We start from the raw sequence: 17,980 nt of genomic DNA on the forward strand, positions 1-17,980 counted from the left end.
AGGCAGAAACTTAGCAGCACTTCTGTCACAGGGGGTGTCCTGAAGGGAACTTAGTGCGGTGGCATTTCGTTACCTACTGAACTGTCAGTGGAAAGGAGCAAGGCTCTGGGGACTAGGACTCCTGCAGTGTTTAATTTCTGGCTTGCTGAGTGAAATGAAACAAGTACCTCAGCTTTTTATAACTTTCTATTCTACCTATAGTTGTGAGGGTAAAACACATCCTAACCCTCGGCTTGGACGTTGTATTTACAGACATGATACTATGAAGCCTGAGGAAAGGTGATCTTTTAGAAGTAAACCCTTCCACTTGCAGTGGGTGCCACAAATGCTCTGTGAATGGGTGAGACGCTTTTCTTTTAGTGGTGACTTGCAAACAGCTCTTGTGTTTAAGAGAAGCATCTGCTCCTTCTCAGCACACTTGGACAGTACAGCTCAAGTCAAACATCTGAGCTTTGTCCATTTGTCTACATTAGTTGGTTGTATGAAACTATTTCTCTGCTGGGTTAGTTTTTGGGTAGTGGTTGCCTAGGAATTACTGTTTAATGCTGAGGTGCAGCGTGCCTTTTGGAGTGGGCTTGCTTGGCACCAGAGTAATCATAATGCAGCACATCTAGAATGACCCAGGTTTAGTGCTAAGAAATATTTATTGAAAAAAATGAAGACATCTTAGATGATGCCAGCAAATGACAATTAACCACATTTGTTCTTGAATAATAAGTTATTTACTTGGAGCATTGTGCCCTTTTGGAAGAGCTCCCATGTTTGTGTGTACTTGGGAAGATACAGGCAGGTACATGTTCTAACCCTCCATCTTCCCAACAGTGATTTTCAGCACGACTGTACCCTCACAGGGGCAGCTCCAGCACCCTGCACCTTCCTGGCTCACAGTGGAGATCTGTGAAGGCCTATGCAATTTTGTCTTTGTTGTCAGTTTTTAGTAGGTGGACTTAACCCAGTGAGCCATACTTAGTATGAGAGAGGAAGTCCTGTGAACTGTGGATACGCTATTGGGAAATGACAGACTGAGAAATGCTGTTGATGCACAGAAACAGACAAAAAACAAAATATAAATATTATTTCACAGTCACAGAGGTATAAGTAGACTAAATGCTAAATTCCAACATACTCTTACAGTTTGCTGTTCATATCTTGGGATATTTCTTCAAATTTTTTGCAATTTATATTACCAAATATAAAGCAGGCTTTGAAAAATTAATCTACAGTAGAATTAATTTTACTTGGATTAATTAGGAAAGAAAGACTATTATGAATTGATATGGTACAGTTACATTATTTGGTCTCTGAAATTTTTAAAAAAGCATGAATTTCACAGTATCAAAAGTGCTCATTTAAAAGAAATGTAGTGTTGTTGCATTTTTGATTATGAATAACTTAGTTGATGTAAACCAGATTACTGCAGCATTTAAAAATTGAACAGTGCTCAGTTTACATAATTTCTCTTCATAACAATAAATATAAATAAATTTACAAATAGTAATACTGCCTAGCACAAGAATAGACAGAAGCACAATACACAGGACTATAAACAAACCTATTTTTTAATCCTAAAAAAGGCATAACTCCTACAACATCTAGCCAGTGATCAGTTTAATAATTCAGTAGTACTGCTTCCTTCATCAGGCAAGGACTTTGTTTTTAAACCTAGATATGACAGCTGTCTCCTATAGGTTTGATTTTTCATTTTAGTTTTTTGCTCCTTTTTTCTTTCTGCATGACAATAAATTAAAAGATAGCTATGTCAAAAAAAGTGTTAGTGTTGCAAGTATCTCCAGAAACTGTGTGTGATATTTGTTCAATGGCAATAGCTATTTGGCAATTTAAGAAAAAAAGATACATAGTACGTGATAATGAGTTTTGGGACTTGGTGCTGACTAGTGCATTGTCTTGTGTTCACTTCTGTGTGTGTGGCATCAGTGCAACGGTTCAGATCAGTGTCATTAAATGTGATTACCTTAACTGGACTATTTTTTAGCTCAATTGCATTCTAGTAAAGGTTCCTATTGACTGATGCCTTCCAGATCCTTCTTTTATGAGCTCACTAGTCCCGTATCACAATTGTCCACATCCCTTCCTCAGTCTTGGCGTGGGTGAAAGGGATTCTACTGGTTTGGTTTTATTTTGGCCTCACGTGCTGTGTCCCCGTAAATAGCCAACACTCTGCAAGTGTCTGCAGGAGGAGCTGTTTTATTGCTTTCACATCAGGTTTTAAGGGTCAGGAGAAACTGGCCCCTGAGTTAAAGGTCCGTGGAATGGTGCAGAACTTAGAGCAGAGCGATGGGTTTGTTGCCTTGGGTGTTCATGTACTGAGCAGACGCTACGTTGTCCAGTGTTGTGTAAGTGGTGTAAAGGCCTGTGACCTGCAAGTCTGAGAAGGAATGATCGCTGCCACTGGAGATGGGGGTGAGGCCAGGAGTGGCCAGGTCACAGTCTGAGAGGTGAAGTGGGGAGTTGCTGAAGGCACCCAGGGTATCAAGGCTGAAGCTGTCGTCTTTCATTTCCTCCCATATGTTACCTTTAAAAGATTAAATTCCAGTCACAACAGCACACCCAGCCTACCCTAGCTCTGTGCATGCAGGGGCTCAGTCCATAACTGAAGGGTTTTATCTGCTGCTTAGAAATGATGATGCTTGGGGATGGGTACCTTTTGTAGTACAAAGGCAGTAAGAGTCTCTGGCCCCCAAAAGATTCCAGCAGGAGTCTAGACCTTTACCATCTACCATGACTGTGCTAGCCCGACCCCTCTCCCAGGGCTAGGCATCTCCATGAGACACAGAAGTTCTCCTTTTACAAATGGGGAAAAACTAAGGCACGAGTGGCACTGTGGTCCCCAGGGGCAGAGGGGGATGTGGTGTCCCAAATGCAGTTAGCTGGGTATCCCTGCTTACATCTACTGTAGCACCTGTGCTTGAACCATGCAGGCTTGCCCTCCTCACATAGGACAGAATTACACTGAGGAAGGCTGGGAAAGTCTTGCCGCACAGGCCAGCACCCAGCACATGTTTTTAGCTCAGTTACCTCCCACCCCAGCACATCCTGCTGAGGTCCCTGGTTATATGCTCAATTGCCTACTATGTTCAGTTGCATACATATGCAATGACATAATTCCAGGAACTATGTCCTCCCTTACATTCCCCTATGTCCTCCCCAGCTTCCTTCTCCCATACCTTGCAATGCAAAATCCATAATGCTTGGGTCAAGAGCATCCACCTCAGTGTTCATGTCTACTGTCACGTTCAGGAAGTCTGGAGGTGCGCGGCCCATAGGATGGTGGGGAAGAGGGCTGTGCCTTATGTCAGGCAGAGTATGGAGAGGCGGCGTTTGGGCAGGTGCTGGTGAGTCTGGGGCAATGCAAGCCTGGGTCTGGATCTGGTGATGCAGGGGGATGGACTGCAGCGAGAGTGTCATGATCGGCTGGGGCTGCAGCTGGGAGATGGAGATTCGGCCTTGGGCTGCTGCCATGTGATTCAGAGTAGAGACCTCAGACTCTGTCTGTTTACCAGGCCGCCTGCAGTTCTCAGGTCTGTCAGTGATCAGCTTGTCTAGCTCCTCTGCACAAACAATACCCATTCCCAAGGAAGAAAAGAAAAAAGTTTAACCCATTTGTTCAAGCAGAGCCCTGTCAAAGCATTTCACCAGTGAGCACAGCCACACCATTATACCATAAAACTGAAAAGCAGACAGTGTCTTTCACTGCACAAGAAGCAGCATAGAAGGCAGGCTTTGAATGTTCAGAGAGCAAAGAAATGCCATCTCTTTCCTTGTCCTTAACCCTAACCAACTTCCACTGTTAACCCTAACTGAGCCAAAGAAATGATCCTGTGAGCAGCCAAGCCACTACCAATGATAGCTGACCTTTAATTGCTGAACTAACACATCCTTGTTAGGTATCCTGCTCGAGAGGATACGCTGAATTCTGTTGTATCTTCCATAAGTTTTGTACAAGAGCTTCCTGACAGTTTCAGTGAGAATAGTTGAGAACTCTCAAAGGAGAACATTATTTAGCTTTGACTGTATGTTGCAGATTTTGCAGCAAAAACTTCCATCGATTTTGCCAATATCAAGTTCCTGAAAGCTTCAAAAAATATATATCTTTATAAAAAGAAAGTCTTAGTAACAAGAGAATTTTGCAGAGTAACAAGCATAAAAAAAAAAAGGATGTTAAAAGGTGATGCTATAAAAACTAACATTGAGGTATTTTAACTCCTCGGAAGGCCCTGGATATGCTAGATATGTTACTATGGGAGGGGAAAAAAGGCAATCCATTTTGAAGTTGGGGATGACTTTGTACTGGGGGCCTTCCAGAATAACTCGGTTCAATTAACTCTTCCTGCTGGCCTGTATTGTCTTGTTGTGTGACCTTGGGCCAGCAGCCTCTGTGTCGGCAGCAGCAGTGACTTGATGCAGTGTGGAGCATAAGGGGTATTTCAGCCCAGCAGGCCTGAAGAGAAATTGAAAGGCCTGAGAGCTCTCTGCTCGCCAGCCCTGTTTTGCATAACTTAAGATTAATGCATTCCCAGCCAAACTGTATTTTTATATCCTTGCCTCTCATACAACAAGTGGCTAAAGCACAAGACGAGCCCTACCTGGGTTAGCCATGCTCCTGTGAATAGCAGCTAAGTCCTTCCGCTTCCACTTCTGCATCTCCTCTTCCATCTTGTCGATCTTGGCAGGGTTGAGAGCCCACAGGCACCCTTTGCGGGAGGTGCCACTCATCTTGTTCTCCACCTTCTCAAAACACTTATTCAGGGACAAGTTATGGCGCACAGAGTTCTTCCAGCCATCAGGCGCTGTCTAAAGGATGCAGAAGGATGTTAGTGAAATAGACACAAAGTATGAGCAAAGTATTTGAGATGTTCTGCTTTTGCATTTGAGGTATATGCACACCTTGAAGTAGGGAAAGTGCTCCTTCATGAAGCTGTAGATCTCGCTCACTGGGAGACTGCCTGTTTTGCTGTTCTTCAGTGCCATTGCAATCAAGCAACTACAAGACAGAGAAACTCAGGAAATAATAACGGGTTGTGTATACTTAGCCATCATGCCTTTTTCTGGTCTAGCAATCTTGTACCTATCTCTGTTAAGATGCAAACACTTGGCCGATTGTGGGTTTCTCACAGTGCTCTGTTTCCCCTGGGAACCATAGTCAGTCAGTTTTCAAGTGTTCAGAAGTCACCCTGTGATCCTGCAGCTTTTACTCTTTTGTGCTATTGCTCTACCTCTATGCTGATGTCCAGGGGCCAGTTTGCTTGTTCATTCTGCTCCTTCCCTTCCCCCACCTAAGTTGCAGCTTCCACAGAACTCTTGGGTGGAGGATGGGGTTTTGTTCCCTTCAAAAGGAACCAAATACTTTTGCGGTACCACACCGGCAGCATTTAAAGTCATCGCAGCACAGACTGGGCAACGCGCTATGCTGTTCTCTACTCACCTATATGAATAGATGGGCTTGGGGTAATGCTTGGGATGCAGTTCTTGAGCAGCGTGAGGAGCCAGGCGGGGCTGAGAATAGTGTGGCTGGGTCCCATAGGATGTGTTATAGATTGCTGCTGGGTTGCACTGCATGCAGGAGGAAAGAAGGAAAATGTCACATACAGAATGTCTATGGGTATGTAGGTTTAGGCTTTTTTTTCTTTTAATAGTTCCAGACATGATCTTTGTAAGGACTTTAAGACAGAACACAAGCAAGTAATGGTACCTGTTGCGTGTTCTGTGCAATGGCAAACACTTGCTGTGAATGAGGAGGAGGGAAGAGCTGTTGCTGTGTTTGTAAACTGGGGGATGGCTGCCCACCTACAGTGTACTGGCTCATCTGTTGAGATAAAGACAACAGACGTGTCAGTCTTGAAATTACCAGCATCTTTTCCTAATAAGTGTTGCAATAGTAAGCCATCAAGGCCTGCTCTTACATTTGCTCCATGTGCTGAAATAGAATTCAGTCCCAGAATTCCCTGTGGCAGGCTGGCCTGGACGTGAATCATTGCTCCAGGTGCTCCTGTTGAGTGCATATTGCTTGCCACAGGACCTATTTTGGAAAAAGCAAATGCAATGAATGTTCACATGAAAATACACTTCAGAAAAGTAGGCTGATATAGATGCAGTTGAACCCAGCTAAGCTCTGGAGTGGATAATCACACCTCTATAGAGCTTTCCATTGCAAAAGAACCCGGAGTATTTCACAAATTGCAAAGATGACATTAGCTGCTTCTAAAACTTATTATGCAGGGAGAGAAAGATGACAGCTGTTTAACAGTCCATAGTGATGTTACAGATATAGTATCTTACAAAAGAAAAAAACGCTATATTCAACACGATCTGTACTCTAGAAGGATTTCTGCTCTAAAGCAAGCAAGATGATACACTGAGCTCCCTCAGCACAGTGCCTTAGGGAACAAGTGCCTTTACCTAAAGGATGTTCGCAAACAAAAGAAAGGCATTTGGTGAACGTATGCTGTAAGTCTGTATGAAGCAAACAGGTATGGGGTAAATAAGATACTTTTAATTTTATCAATGTTAAAACAAAGAAGAAATTAATTACCTAATTCCAAAGCTGTTGAAAACCTCTGAAATGCAAGTCTTAAATACCTTGGCCCAAGTTCATACAAGATGACAGTAACTATGCTGAGGAGAAAAGTCAGTCAGATCCTAAGATCTCTGTTGTGACTGCTAGGACTGTCTGCCTCTTGAAATACAAGAAATATACTATTAATATCCTTATCAGAAGGCTCCAGGTCTTCTGGCAGGAAGCGAAATATAACGTCCTTAAAATGAATCTACAAATAGGAAAGCTAATATGTGTGGAGGAAAAGAAAGGGGGCAGTAGGCTGTGTCATTTAAATAGCAGTCATTTAACATCCTAACAGTTTACCTGTCTGCTGTAGCATTGCATTCTGGGTGCCAAGGCTAAAATCCATTCTTCCACTGGCCATCTGTTGTAACCGAGGAACATCAACAGATGTCAGCCACGACAAGGACTGTAAGTCACTCGGGAGGTCATCTTCACTCAGCTGGGAGCGGTCAGAAGCTAAGAGTCTGGAAAACAGTATGAAAGGTTAGCAGAGAGTGGAGATACTGATAGACTGTCCCTGGTAAGAAGCAAGATGACTGGGATGCCTAAGCTCCCATAGGTCAGCAGGAGGAAACGCATCAGACTTTGGAATTCAGATGTGACCTTTTGTTTCACAGCTAGCTATTTGTTGTTTACTTTCTGATCATGAATTCCTTTGTATGATTTGAAACATTTTACTTAAGATGTAGTGAAGTGTTTCTATTTTGAATCAGGACCAATTTAGGAGTCTGTTCTAGACAGGTCTGCCAGTAACTAATACAGCTGTGAGCTGAATGTTATGCAATGCGTATTTCTACTTAAGAGAGAGACCTAGGTCTTTTCAGGACTGAGATTTAGAGATTGAATCTGAGTGTTTTATATGCACCTTTTCCATTGTTTAAAAGAGGGAGGAAGAGAATTAAGGCAGTAGTTCCATTGAAGTTAAATTCATCTGAGAAACTTAAAATCAAGTGGAAAAACAAGTAGAAGAATCTAAAAGGTTCTTTGTCTGTTAGCGAATGCATACTGCAAGGCCAAATTTGACCGAGTTGTTAAGATGACACAGAAACATGCTGCACATGAAACTTAAGATAATGCAACCAGTTCCACAACCTTAAAAAATAAAAAATCCAAAGAAAACTTCTCATGCAGTGTTTGTAGAGGAAGAAGGCATGAGAACCTAGAAGAGAAACTGCCTAGAAACAAATTCAAAGCTGATTAATTATTTTCACATTTGTCACAAATTTCCACTTGTTTGGCCTCAATGTGGAAGCAGCCTTTCACGACTTTTAACATTAGTTTTGCATTAACTTTGAAATACAGCAACCAGCTAGCCTTGGAAGAAGTTTCTGTGCCTGGATCCTCAAGACCCTGTATACGCTGCTGTCTTTGATACCTGGAGAGAACTTTTCCCAGCCATGGTATCCCATTGGTGGGGAGAGAAGTGGAGATTTGCTGCATAATCAAAACTTGATAGAACGAATTGTTGGTCTCTCCCATTCAAATGTATGAAGTTATTGATACATAGCAAGGAACCATGAAGTATATGAAGCTAAATTTTTTTATTCAGTCTTTGACATACTAAGTAATTCAAATGAAGAGCTAGTGAACAAATACACAGCACTGTCCAGCCTATCTCTAGCTGACAGAGCCAAGGCATAACTACAACAGACCGGTTTAAAGTTCTGTTTTGACATGTTCTGCATGCTCCATCCTATCTATTTGTTTTGCTTCTGAGAGTGATACAAAATTGAAATACTGAAATATATTTGCATTACTCATCAGGTCCTATGTATTCAAAACTCCAATTAAAGTCAAAGAATTATTGGAAATGAAGGGCTAAACTGTTTTTACCTGCATTAAACGGTATTATAGAAATCATGGGTGTCTTGAGGAGTAAAGCACTAACTGGAAGCTATCACTAGATAGCCCAGGGTAAACCCAAAGGGATACAGGTCCAGAAAAACATCTTTCTCTTTCAGAGAACGTAGTTCAGTTGGATGTTGTTGATTCTGCTTTTAAAGCAAAGACTTTAAAGAGCCCTCTCATAGATGCATTAAAGACAGCTGTGTGGTGCTAATATGCAGTCATTGCCAAATGACAGTGTAGAAGCATTAAATAAATCTGGTTTCTTGCTGAAGCATCTTTTATGCCTTACAGGAGTCTAAATCAGCTTAAAAGAACAAGCCAAAACTCTAGTGCATGGCTAACCAGGAACTTTCAGCTCCTCTATTCATGATTTCCAGAAGCACATATCAAAGTTCCTAAACTATTATCTGGGAGATCTTTAAAGCAGAATGTAATTTATTTGTTTGTAAAAAGATGTGTAAAGGGGGAGGGAGCGAGGGGGACCCACGAACGGAGCCAAGAACCTAAATCCTGGCCAAAAACGTCTTCAAGTCTCTCTCCCAGCCTACCCTGTTTTCTTTCTCCTACTGTAGTTATAGTGCAATAATTAGCATTGCCATGGTTACCAGTGTTCAGTTATTTTGTGAGGCTTGGGACTTAAATACAGAAAAAGACCATCAGGTGACCGCTCTCCCGGCCCGGAGATTGGCTGGATTGGAAGTAAACACGAGCATTAAGTGATTTGAAAACTGGGCAGGCTCATGTCGTTTGCAACAGTTGGCCCCATTCATTGTAAGCCGATAACCCATTGTGGTGCAAACGACTGTTGCCCAGTGGCACGTGGCCTCCATTGTTTTTGGGATTCTTGCTTAATTGTTTTTTCCCCCCTCCTCCTTTTTACAAACTTCACATTAATCTGGCTGAATGACAGCCGACACACAACACACACACACATGCCATCTGGCACCCTGGGCCCTGCCAGCCTTTCCAGACAAGTCAGCTTCCCCAACAAACAGTGGGGTCAGGGGGCGGTGAGGGTCAGCACCCACCGCACACGCCTCCTGTCAGCCACATGCCCTCACCCCACGCCGTGCCACCCGCTCCCCTTGGGGACCCACAGAAGTCAGTTACCAGCAGGAGCCTTCCTAGGTTTATCTTTTTTGGGAAACAGCTAAAGGCTTCTGCTTTGCATTAATCCTAAGTGCATCCATGAACAGCTCTTTTGAGAAGTCCCGATGACTAGCAATATGCTTGAGACAGATGCCATCAGAAACTACCTGCCATCCTCCTGCTCTCCAGTTAGCATCACACAGCATATCTCATTCAGCATCCTTATTATACAGAACCACGCACCTTCCTCTTGCACAAACAGTGTGGATCCAAACAGTGATGGGGAAGGTGATTGCATTTTTAAATTGATACAGTAGTCATCAAGCTCCGCGTTAGACACGTGTGAAGATGCAATAAAAAAAATAACTAGAGGGTGTGGATCCAGCACCTTTTCTAAGAGAAAGGTGTTTTCTTCCTTTCTCCATCCTAGCACGGCATGGTTTGAATTTGACTTCACAGTTCTTTTAAAAATCACCTCTCACCATCCATTTACAGTGTTCTGTTTTTTTGAAGAAAAAAAAGCATATTTAATCAGAGAAAAAGTGAGTATTTCATGTTGAAGCATTATTCTTCAGGTTGTCTTCCAAACTAACACTTCAATTTCATTAAGCTTAAAGAAGGAGACACTGCTTAAAGTATGCCCGTAGCTGTCCAACTGTGGCATTTTAAATGCCCAGATATATTATGAAGCATAAAACCAGTTTAGCATTTTTCAGTGGAAGTAGGATGCATATTGAGCCTGTTTACTTTGAGATAATCTAACTGTCTCTGGAAAGAGAGCTATGCAAAGTAATACTTCGCATTTTAATCTCATAGGTTCAATCTTTCTGACCCGAAAACTTGCCTGTGCCAAGCCAACTACAAATATATAAATGCATACTGTAATATTGTGCACTTTGAGTCTATTCCCCTCCACTGTCCTTTCAGTCTCACATTTGAGGGTAAACATTAGGAGTCAGAGATCCTGTCTTCAGATGGGTGTGCACAGCCCCTGGCACAAAGGGGCACTGTAGTAAAAGCAGCCCTTTCCTTTCAATGCATGTAAATGAGATAAATAGTGATACGCTATAATTAATGCACACTACTGAAAATGCCCCAGCTGCACATTCCCCAGGGCTGTCTAGTGTATATGCTGAACTACTAAGCACCTATGCATAAAAGGTTACCAAAGGTAGAGCAAATATGATAGTATTTTTTAAAGGGGTGGTGAAATTTTGCAACCCTATTTTTATCCCACTGCTTTCAAATCCCTACAGAAAAAAAAATCTCTTTCTGTGCTAAAAAGGCAAATGCACTACTAAGAATCCACTTGCCATTGAGGATTTATGCCTCAGTTCTAGTCTACATATAAGAGGATGCTGGCCTCCTCTGAAAAGTGCTTTGAGATCTAATGATAAGTGATACAGAAATGCTGAATGGCAGCATTAGTCATTGCTGTCTGCTCTATCACACTCTGCCCAAAATATTTATCTAATCAGGGAAATAGATCTTGGCCACCAGCCAGCCCATACAAAGTTTACACTTCCAGAATCAGGAGAAATACTCATTGAAATGCCTCCCCTTTCCAGACCTCCTTATGCAGTGCTACAGACTCTCCTGCCCTGCAGTCACTGAGAAATTGGACTCTTGCATTAGCTGCACCTATAACTAAGCTCATTAGAACGTGTCAACAGTGCAAAAGTGTTTGTTAAACGCATCTAAGGATATCTTCATTTTCTTTCAAGCACGTACTGGTGGCACGTGTGCTATGTAGAAACAGTTAACTAAGGATTGTAAGGAAACACTAACAGTGCAGCTAGCTATATGGAATGCAATTCATTTCTGGCATAGCCTTGCAAATGCCTGCAACTAACATTAGAGTTAAATTTTGGATCTATGTTCATAGCTCTAACTTTACTATCTTTTCTCATATTGAGCTGCTCAGGATCTAACGTAGTTCATTACTGCAACAAATACTGTCAGACTGAACTATCTACTTCCACATTCGCAAACTCCAAGATGAACATTCAGGAGTTGCATGACAAACTCATCACTGAGACTTGAGGAACCATCTCTTCAATGCTATTACAGAATAGGCTGTTAAACAAGTTTGTTGAGGAAAGCTTCGTAGTGACGAGCATACCCTAAGATATTTTATCTCCAGCTAGTTTAGATAATAACTGGGGGTTCCGGTTTTTAAAAATGGTATCTAGAGTTATATCTATTATGTATATGCATCATTCACACGTTGAAGGACTCTGCTTGTTTGCATTGGCGTCTGTCTCTAAAAGATGTAAAGCATTCAAGTTGATTGATGTTGTAGGGTGACTCCAATGCTACAGGCTCCCTCAAAGGCATTACTACATGGTGGTGACTTGTGATTAAGTCTGTTATAAACAAAGTCAGGCTGAAACATTATGGTTGCATTTGACATAGTCAACTTCAGCCATACTGTTAAGTTCTCCCTCGCTTAATGGACAATTTTTACTGCCAGCCCTGACATCTGAGCTTTTTGCCTATGCTTAAGTAATACAACTGTTTAATAGATAGGAGTAATCAGAGATGATCGATTCTTAATTAGCTCTTTGCAATGCCTTGCCCAGTGAGAGTGGCAAACAGGACGAGTCCTATGAAAATCTGTTATTGAGGTGGTCATGATAAACTGTTTTCTTTTGTTTGCAATTCCGTAACATCCTTAAAAACAGCACAGTGATTTCTTACACTTAAAACAACACATGGCAAATATTTGTTTTGTGATTTTTCAGCTGTCTCCATGGTGAGAAGTGTTCTCTGTCTTATTAAAGGAGTTAACTTTGCTGCCTCCTTTTGCTCCTCATTCCATCTGTTCTGCTCTTTCCCTATACAAACTTCTGTTCCCCCTTTCCTCCTTTGCAGGTGCTTCCTTACACTAGGTTCTGTTTTCCACACTGTACAACCATCTGCCTCTTTCCTCCCTGTTCCTACGCCAGTTCCTCTCCTACTTAATAGCCAGCAGCTCTCTCTCTCTCTCTCTCTGCTGGTTTCAGTGTCTGATACCACGTTTCTTTTTAAAGTCACACTGCTTTTTCAGTTCCAGACTGCTAGCCTGGCTTTCTCCTCCCTATCTTCAAGTTCTTTTAGTAGGATCTGGGCACTGGATATAAGAACAGAAATCAGGAAGCTTTCCAGGGACAGTCAGAAAGTTCCTCATCAAATACTGCTTACAAAACTTGGAGTTAGATGAACCAAAGCTAGTGAGGAAAATACAAATAACACGATTACCCTGTCAGGTGTTGCTGCTCTCCTTTTCTTACACTGTGGTTCAGATGAGAAGATGGTTCTCCAAAAACCTGCAGCAAAGATACTTATGCTCTGACCAGAATGGGCTGTAGATGTGCTCTTGGAGACTTTTATACATTTCAGCTCTGAGTTTCACAACACCCCATTACATCATTTTTGTATGGGATGAGGGGAAACTGAATTATAAGTAAGTGACCTACATGATTTGCTCAAGCCTAACAGGAAGTTAGCAGCAATGCCAGCACTGAACTCCCAGGCACTCACTCCCTGCTTTGCTTACCCCCATAACCACCCCTTCTTCCTGTAGGGGAAGATTTGTCATATGCAGCAGTATTACCTTACTATACAATGTCTTGTTAAAAAACAAACAAACAAAAAAACCCTGACTTTTGTTAAAATAAGCTTCTCCTTGATGCAAAAACGCATTGAAGTATCTGGTGCTATAATCTTTTTTACAGAGAACATTCATAATGTCATCTACCTGGGCAGTTGTTTTTTTCTTTAATATTGTCTCAGGTACTGCTTATTAGCACTGAACTGATTTACTTGCTTAGGGTCTTATGTGGTTATTTACACCAGCATAAAGGGAATATAAAATATACTATCCTTTGTTTTGCGCTATTGTGAGCACCTATCTCCCTTACATTAGTTGCTGCTGCAGTCACGCAGCAGTTCTGCCCTTCACACACAGGAGACCTTTTTCATGGTAAAACAAGAATGTTGTGCCATGAACAGTTTTCTCACAGAAATGCTGAAAAAAATCCCAATTCCTTTTCTGCTTTCTTTTTTTGAACTGGAGGTCAATCTCCTTTTAGGAGGTAATCTACAAACTCAGTTCTAATATCCCTGGAAGCAAAATAGTCTCAGAAGCTTGCAACATATCGTCTAGATACAAAACAGTCTTTTCTAGCTCTCTCAGTAACTGCAAAACAATTTGAGGAGCAAGGGCCACAATTTTTATTAATACTGATTAGCACATTTCAGGAACCGCATAGGAAACAGTTCAGCTAATCCACTTAAATCAATCCATAGTGGCCTGAGTTTGACTGATTCCTAGGAGGTTTCTCACATTTTTTGAAAGAATGAAGCAACTACTGTGATGAAATTCCTCCGACACATCGGGTCATTATCTCACTCCCTGTCAGACACACATGGTGTCAAGGGAATGGACACTGACATTTTCTTCAGGAACAATTATGGTTTTGTTAGTTATGCATTTGTAACCTTTTGTCTGCAGAAATTTACTTCGTGCAAACTCCCAGACTCCATGTATCCCCCATACTGACTGTCAAAAATATTCAACTGTAGCTTGCTCTTCAGAAACCAAAGTTCAAAACCAGATGTGTGACTACCACTTAGGAGACCTAAAACGTGCTATGTACTGTAAAAGACAAAGACTTTCCACCTTTTTCACCACTGTAATGCAGCTACGTCTGGAACATATGGAATACAGTGGTCGTATGTTATAAGGGATTTATATACATGACTAAATTATATACATGACTAAACGTTCACAAGTTTTCAGAGATTTATTGCCAAACTTAGGGTAATTGCTGAACCAGTGCTTATCAAAGAAAGTAAAATCATAACTGCTTAGGACAGGAACTGAAGAATATCTCGCATAAAGTAATTATCACTATAGAAATTTAATCAGAATATCTAATGAGCTAACAAATATAGAGCTACTTATCTAAGAACTACAGGGACTCTTAAAACGGGATGAAAAGCAGCGCTAATAATCTACTAATACGTTGAATGATTTATGATTGAGTAACAACTCTCGACTAGAAAGATGTCTATTTAAAAACTTATTTCCAGTCTAACATGAAGGCTTTGCAGTGCATTTTCTTTTCAAAATACTACATAAGGCTCCTATCAACTATAAATATATAATAATAGAAAGTTACAGTACAATAAAAAAGAAAAGTCTTCACACAAAATGCTGAGTTGCAGAACATGCAGCTAATTTATCTAGCTGATCTATGTATTTACTTGGCATCGCAATAAAAAAGTTATTTATTCAAAAACAATTATTCATTGTAATTATTTCTTGAAAACATAGATGCCATATTGATAGATAGGGCATTGATTTGATTCTTTAAATCTGAGTTTTCATATATGCCAAGTAACCCATAGCAACTTACTCTTTGTTTCTTCTCTAATGGCCCATTTTTCATGTTACGATTTATTCTATAATGTATAATAACTCTATATATTGTATAGACATGACTATATAATTTAGAAATGGGACAGTGCCTGAGAAAAAAGCATGTATTTTAAAACAAAGAATGCTGGAGACAGCAGTAGGAGACAACAATATTAAGTCTTTTTTGGGAGAGAACTTAGTTATGTCCCAAATTTCCATCAATGTTATTGTATCATCAATATTATTGTCCACGCCCACCTTGGCCAGGCCAAAGGTAAAGTAATATTTCTTATTTACTTCTCATCTGCATATTAAATCTGATTTTGTACTTGTATACATCACAGTAGATCTTTTACTTCTCTTGCATCAGTTATGAATGTTGAATCAAACTGGACTGCAAGAGGATACATTACAAAGTTCAGCAGAAAATATTGTTTGAAGGCCACAACATTCATGAGCTGAAAAACTTTGTTTCTCAAAGACAAACTCCAAACCTTTTGAAGACCATGGGAGCTCTCTGCTGATTTAGTATTCTTTGAGTTGGCTCCTGTAACTGATATAGCGTTTTGCTGAAATAACCACAAGTGCACCATTACATGGTAAACTTGTACTTTGCCTATTATTTTGATTTCAATATCAAAATATTTGTACTAAAATGTTATATTATTCTTGTTAATTATAAAAACAAAGCGTTAAGGGTTTATAAATACTAGACTGTTAAGACTCTTTGCCTTTATTCCCTAAAATGCAAAACAAAAGCTTTAGAAATATGTCACTATTGCAGCTACGAAAATACAAAAGGCAGCAGGGTTTTCTCATTCTTCCAAAGAAAATAATCTGCTAATATGAAATATTACTTTGCATTAATAGCTAGGCAGTGACAGCTCCATAAAAACATAGGGATTGGGGAAGATATAAGGGCCCTTAATCATTCCTAGATAGTATTGCGTTTTATATCCCATAGCTGCATCCATGGAAAAGATTTCTCTGAAATCATTTTATTATTCTGTCCTTCCCTGGACTTTGCATAGAAATCTAATTCTTATCACTGCTCTATCTGCTAGGTCAAATTTACTTGGGAACAAAAGAGTTTAAAGATCTGCTAAAAATCAGGGATTTTTTTTTCCCCTTCTTGTCTTTTTTTTTTTTTTAAACATAGAAAATCCTATAAAGTTTCAAATGTTATTCATAAACTTCCTGACAAGTTTTTGGTATTTATTGATTTCATCCTCTGCTTACATGCACACATGCTGTCTCTCTTTTGAATGTTTCTTCCTGTATGCTTGCTGGAAAGTCTGGTCTCCTCTAAGTCCAACTGTCCAATTGAAAGACTCTAAGTGAGACAGAAGAGTATTCTCAGCACAGTCCCAGCCTCCCACTCACTAATTGGAGGCCATTCCCCATTTTGTGGAGCCTTGATGCTCCCCCATGGAGAACTCAGGACTGTGGGTTCCAGTCTTGGACTGTGGTGACAGCAGGAGAGTAAACAGAGCTGATAGAATTTGACAGGTCTATTCTTTTCTTAAAATCATTCAGTCTAAAAGATTTTCTTTTACATAATCCAAAGTGTTTTCTCATGAAGTAGGACAAATACAGCTCTGCATTTAGGCGCAATTCAGATTTTATGCATTTTTAATCAGAATTTGCCACTATTAAATGAGGTCAAATAATTAACTTTAAAGCTACATTAAAGAAAAAAGTCACAAATGGGATTAAAAAAAACTTTAGAGAACTGGGAGCTCTAAGTGAAGAATGTCTGACAGAGAATTAAAAGTAGTTTTAAAAAGCAACTGACCTCCAAATAAAAGAAGAAACTCTTACTAGCAGCAAGATAAATCCTATCTTTCTCAAAAAGAGTGTTTTTTCTGCAGCTATGAGTTAAGAATAGTTCTTTCCATAATAAGGGTCTTTGTTAAGATTGTATGTTCTTCAGGGCACTAATACTGACTTATATTTAAGTACTCAGAAGTCTCTCTCATACACACCCTTTATTAAATACTGAATAATTTCTTTACAAATATTTACATAGCCAACAAAATGTCTAGAGCAAACAGTGCTTTAGTAAACAGCAAAACAGAGTTCCACAAACCTTTCTCCATAGTGGCTTCAGAGAGTATAACAAATCACTTGTTGAGCTGTAAGAGGCTGCAGTGCAGTGTTTGCATTTTGAATAGAGAGAGGCTGATAGAAGAATACCTGCAGCTGACCACTTTTACCCATAGAAATATGGGAAAATACCCTCAGGCTGGAAAGGAGGTGATAGTCTCCCACTCCTCATTTTAAAACAATAACAATAAAAAACCTCTTGTATTGTGAGAGCTGGGTCATGTTCTGCTATTATGTATTTCATGGAACTTTGCATCATGTGACAAGATGTAACCTAACTTAACCCAGTGCACTGTAATTCATGCATAGCTATCCTGTGACTTCTAACAATACTTTTAAATACTGGTACAGGAAAATTATCAGAGACACCCACCGATATTAAAACTTTAACACATGCCAGTGCTTTGAAGTACTAAGTAAGTACTTGTTTTAATGAAAATCTCTTCTACTGTCTATCGAGCATGATTTAGGCTTTCCCTGACTGCTTCATTTTGATGCAAAATGTGATCTGAAAGTGAACTTTGAAGTAATTTTTAGTTAGTAAGAATAGCCTTCTCTGTCAACACTCGTACAGCAGAGAGAGCGCACTAGGTCAGTCTGAGGCTTTGAGGGAATATTTATCAAATATGATTTAGTATCAAAAGACTTTAAGCAGGGATATTTCTAAATAAGCAATGCATGGTAACCAATCACCAGCTTAGAAATCTGACCTAGAACAGAGAAAAACTGCAGTTAACTCGTTCTTAAAAAGAATTTCTGTAAGCCTAAATTTGTTAGGACATCGTGAGCATCGTTAACATGGCATCAGTTAGCAGGCTGCTCTAGTGCGGTGCTTATTTTTGAATTGACAAATGCCTCACCTGTACTCCTGTGGTGAAGGGTGATGATTTTGCCCTGAACTCCTAATGATTCCCGACATTATGGATGGGATATCACTTTCTATCATCTCCTTC

The 17,980-nt window shown here is 40.3% G+C and overlaps 1 protein-coding gene across 1 annotated transcript; it reads right to left on the bottom strand.

The window, feature by feature from the left end:
• Positions 1-526: 526 nt before the first annotated feature.
• FOXN4 (forkhead box N4) lies at positions 527-7,876 on the bottom strand. The gene is made up of 8 exons (XM_009682980.2): positions 6,881-7,876; positions 5,922-6,037; positions 5,711-5,824; positions 5,444-5,571; positions 4,906-5,002; positions 4,605-4,812; positions 3,186-3,569; positions 527-2,533 (listed from the first exon to the last, which is right to left on the bottom strand). Exons 1-8 carry the CDS (start codon positions 6,939-6,941, stop codon positions 2,283-2,285), a joined length of 1,359 nt encoding a protein of 452 aa, XP_009681275.2. The 5' UTR covers positions 6,942-7,876; the 3' UTR covers positions 527-2,282.
• Between the last annotated feature and the right edge of the window lie 10,104 nt (positions 7,877-17,980).

Source organism: Struthio camelus, chromosome 17, assembly GCF_040807025.1.
Source record: "Struthio camelus isolate bStrCam1 chromosome 17, bStrCam1.hap1, whole genome shotgun sequence".
Lineage (NCBI taxonomy): Eukaryota > Metazoa > Chordata > Aves > Struthioniformes > Struthionidae > Struthio > Struthio camelus.

Bases quoted from the DNA above. Each gene is read 5' to 3' on its own strand.
- FOXN4 (XM_009682980.2), bottom strand. From the start codon at position 6,941: ATGGCCAGTGGAAGAATGGATTTTAGCCTTGGCACCCAGAATGCAATG. The intron at 5,825-5,921 runs GTAAGAGCAGGC...TTATCTCAACAG, and splicing joins TTTCAGCACATGGAGCAAAT to ATGAGCCAGTACACTGTAGG. The intron at 4,813-4,905 runs GTGTGCATATAC...TGCATCCTTTAG, and splicing joins AGCACTTTCCCTACTTCAAG to ACAGCGCCTGATGGCTGGAA.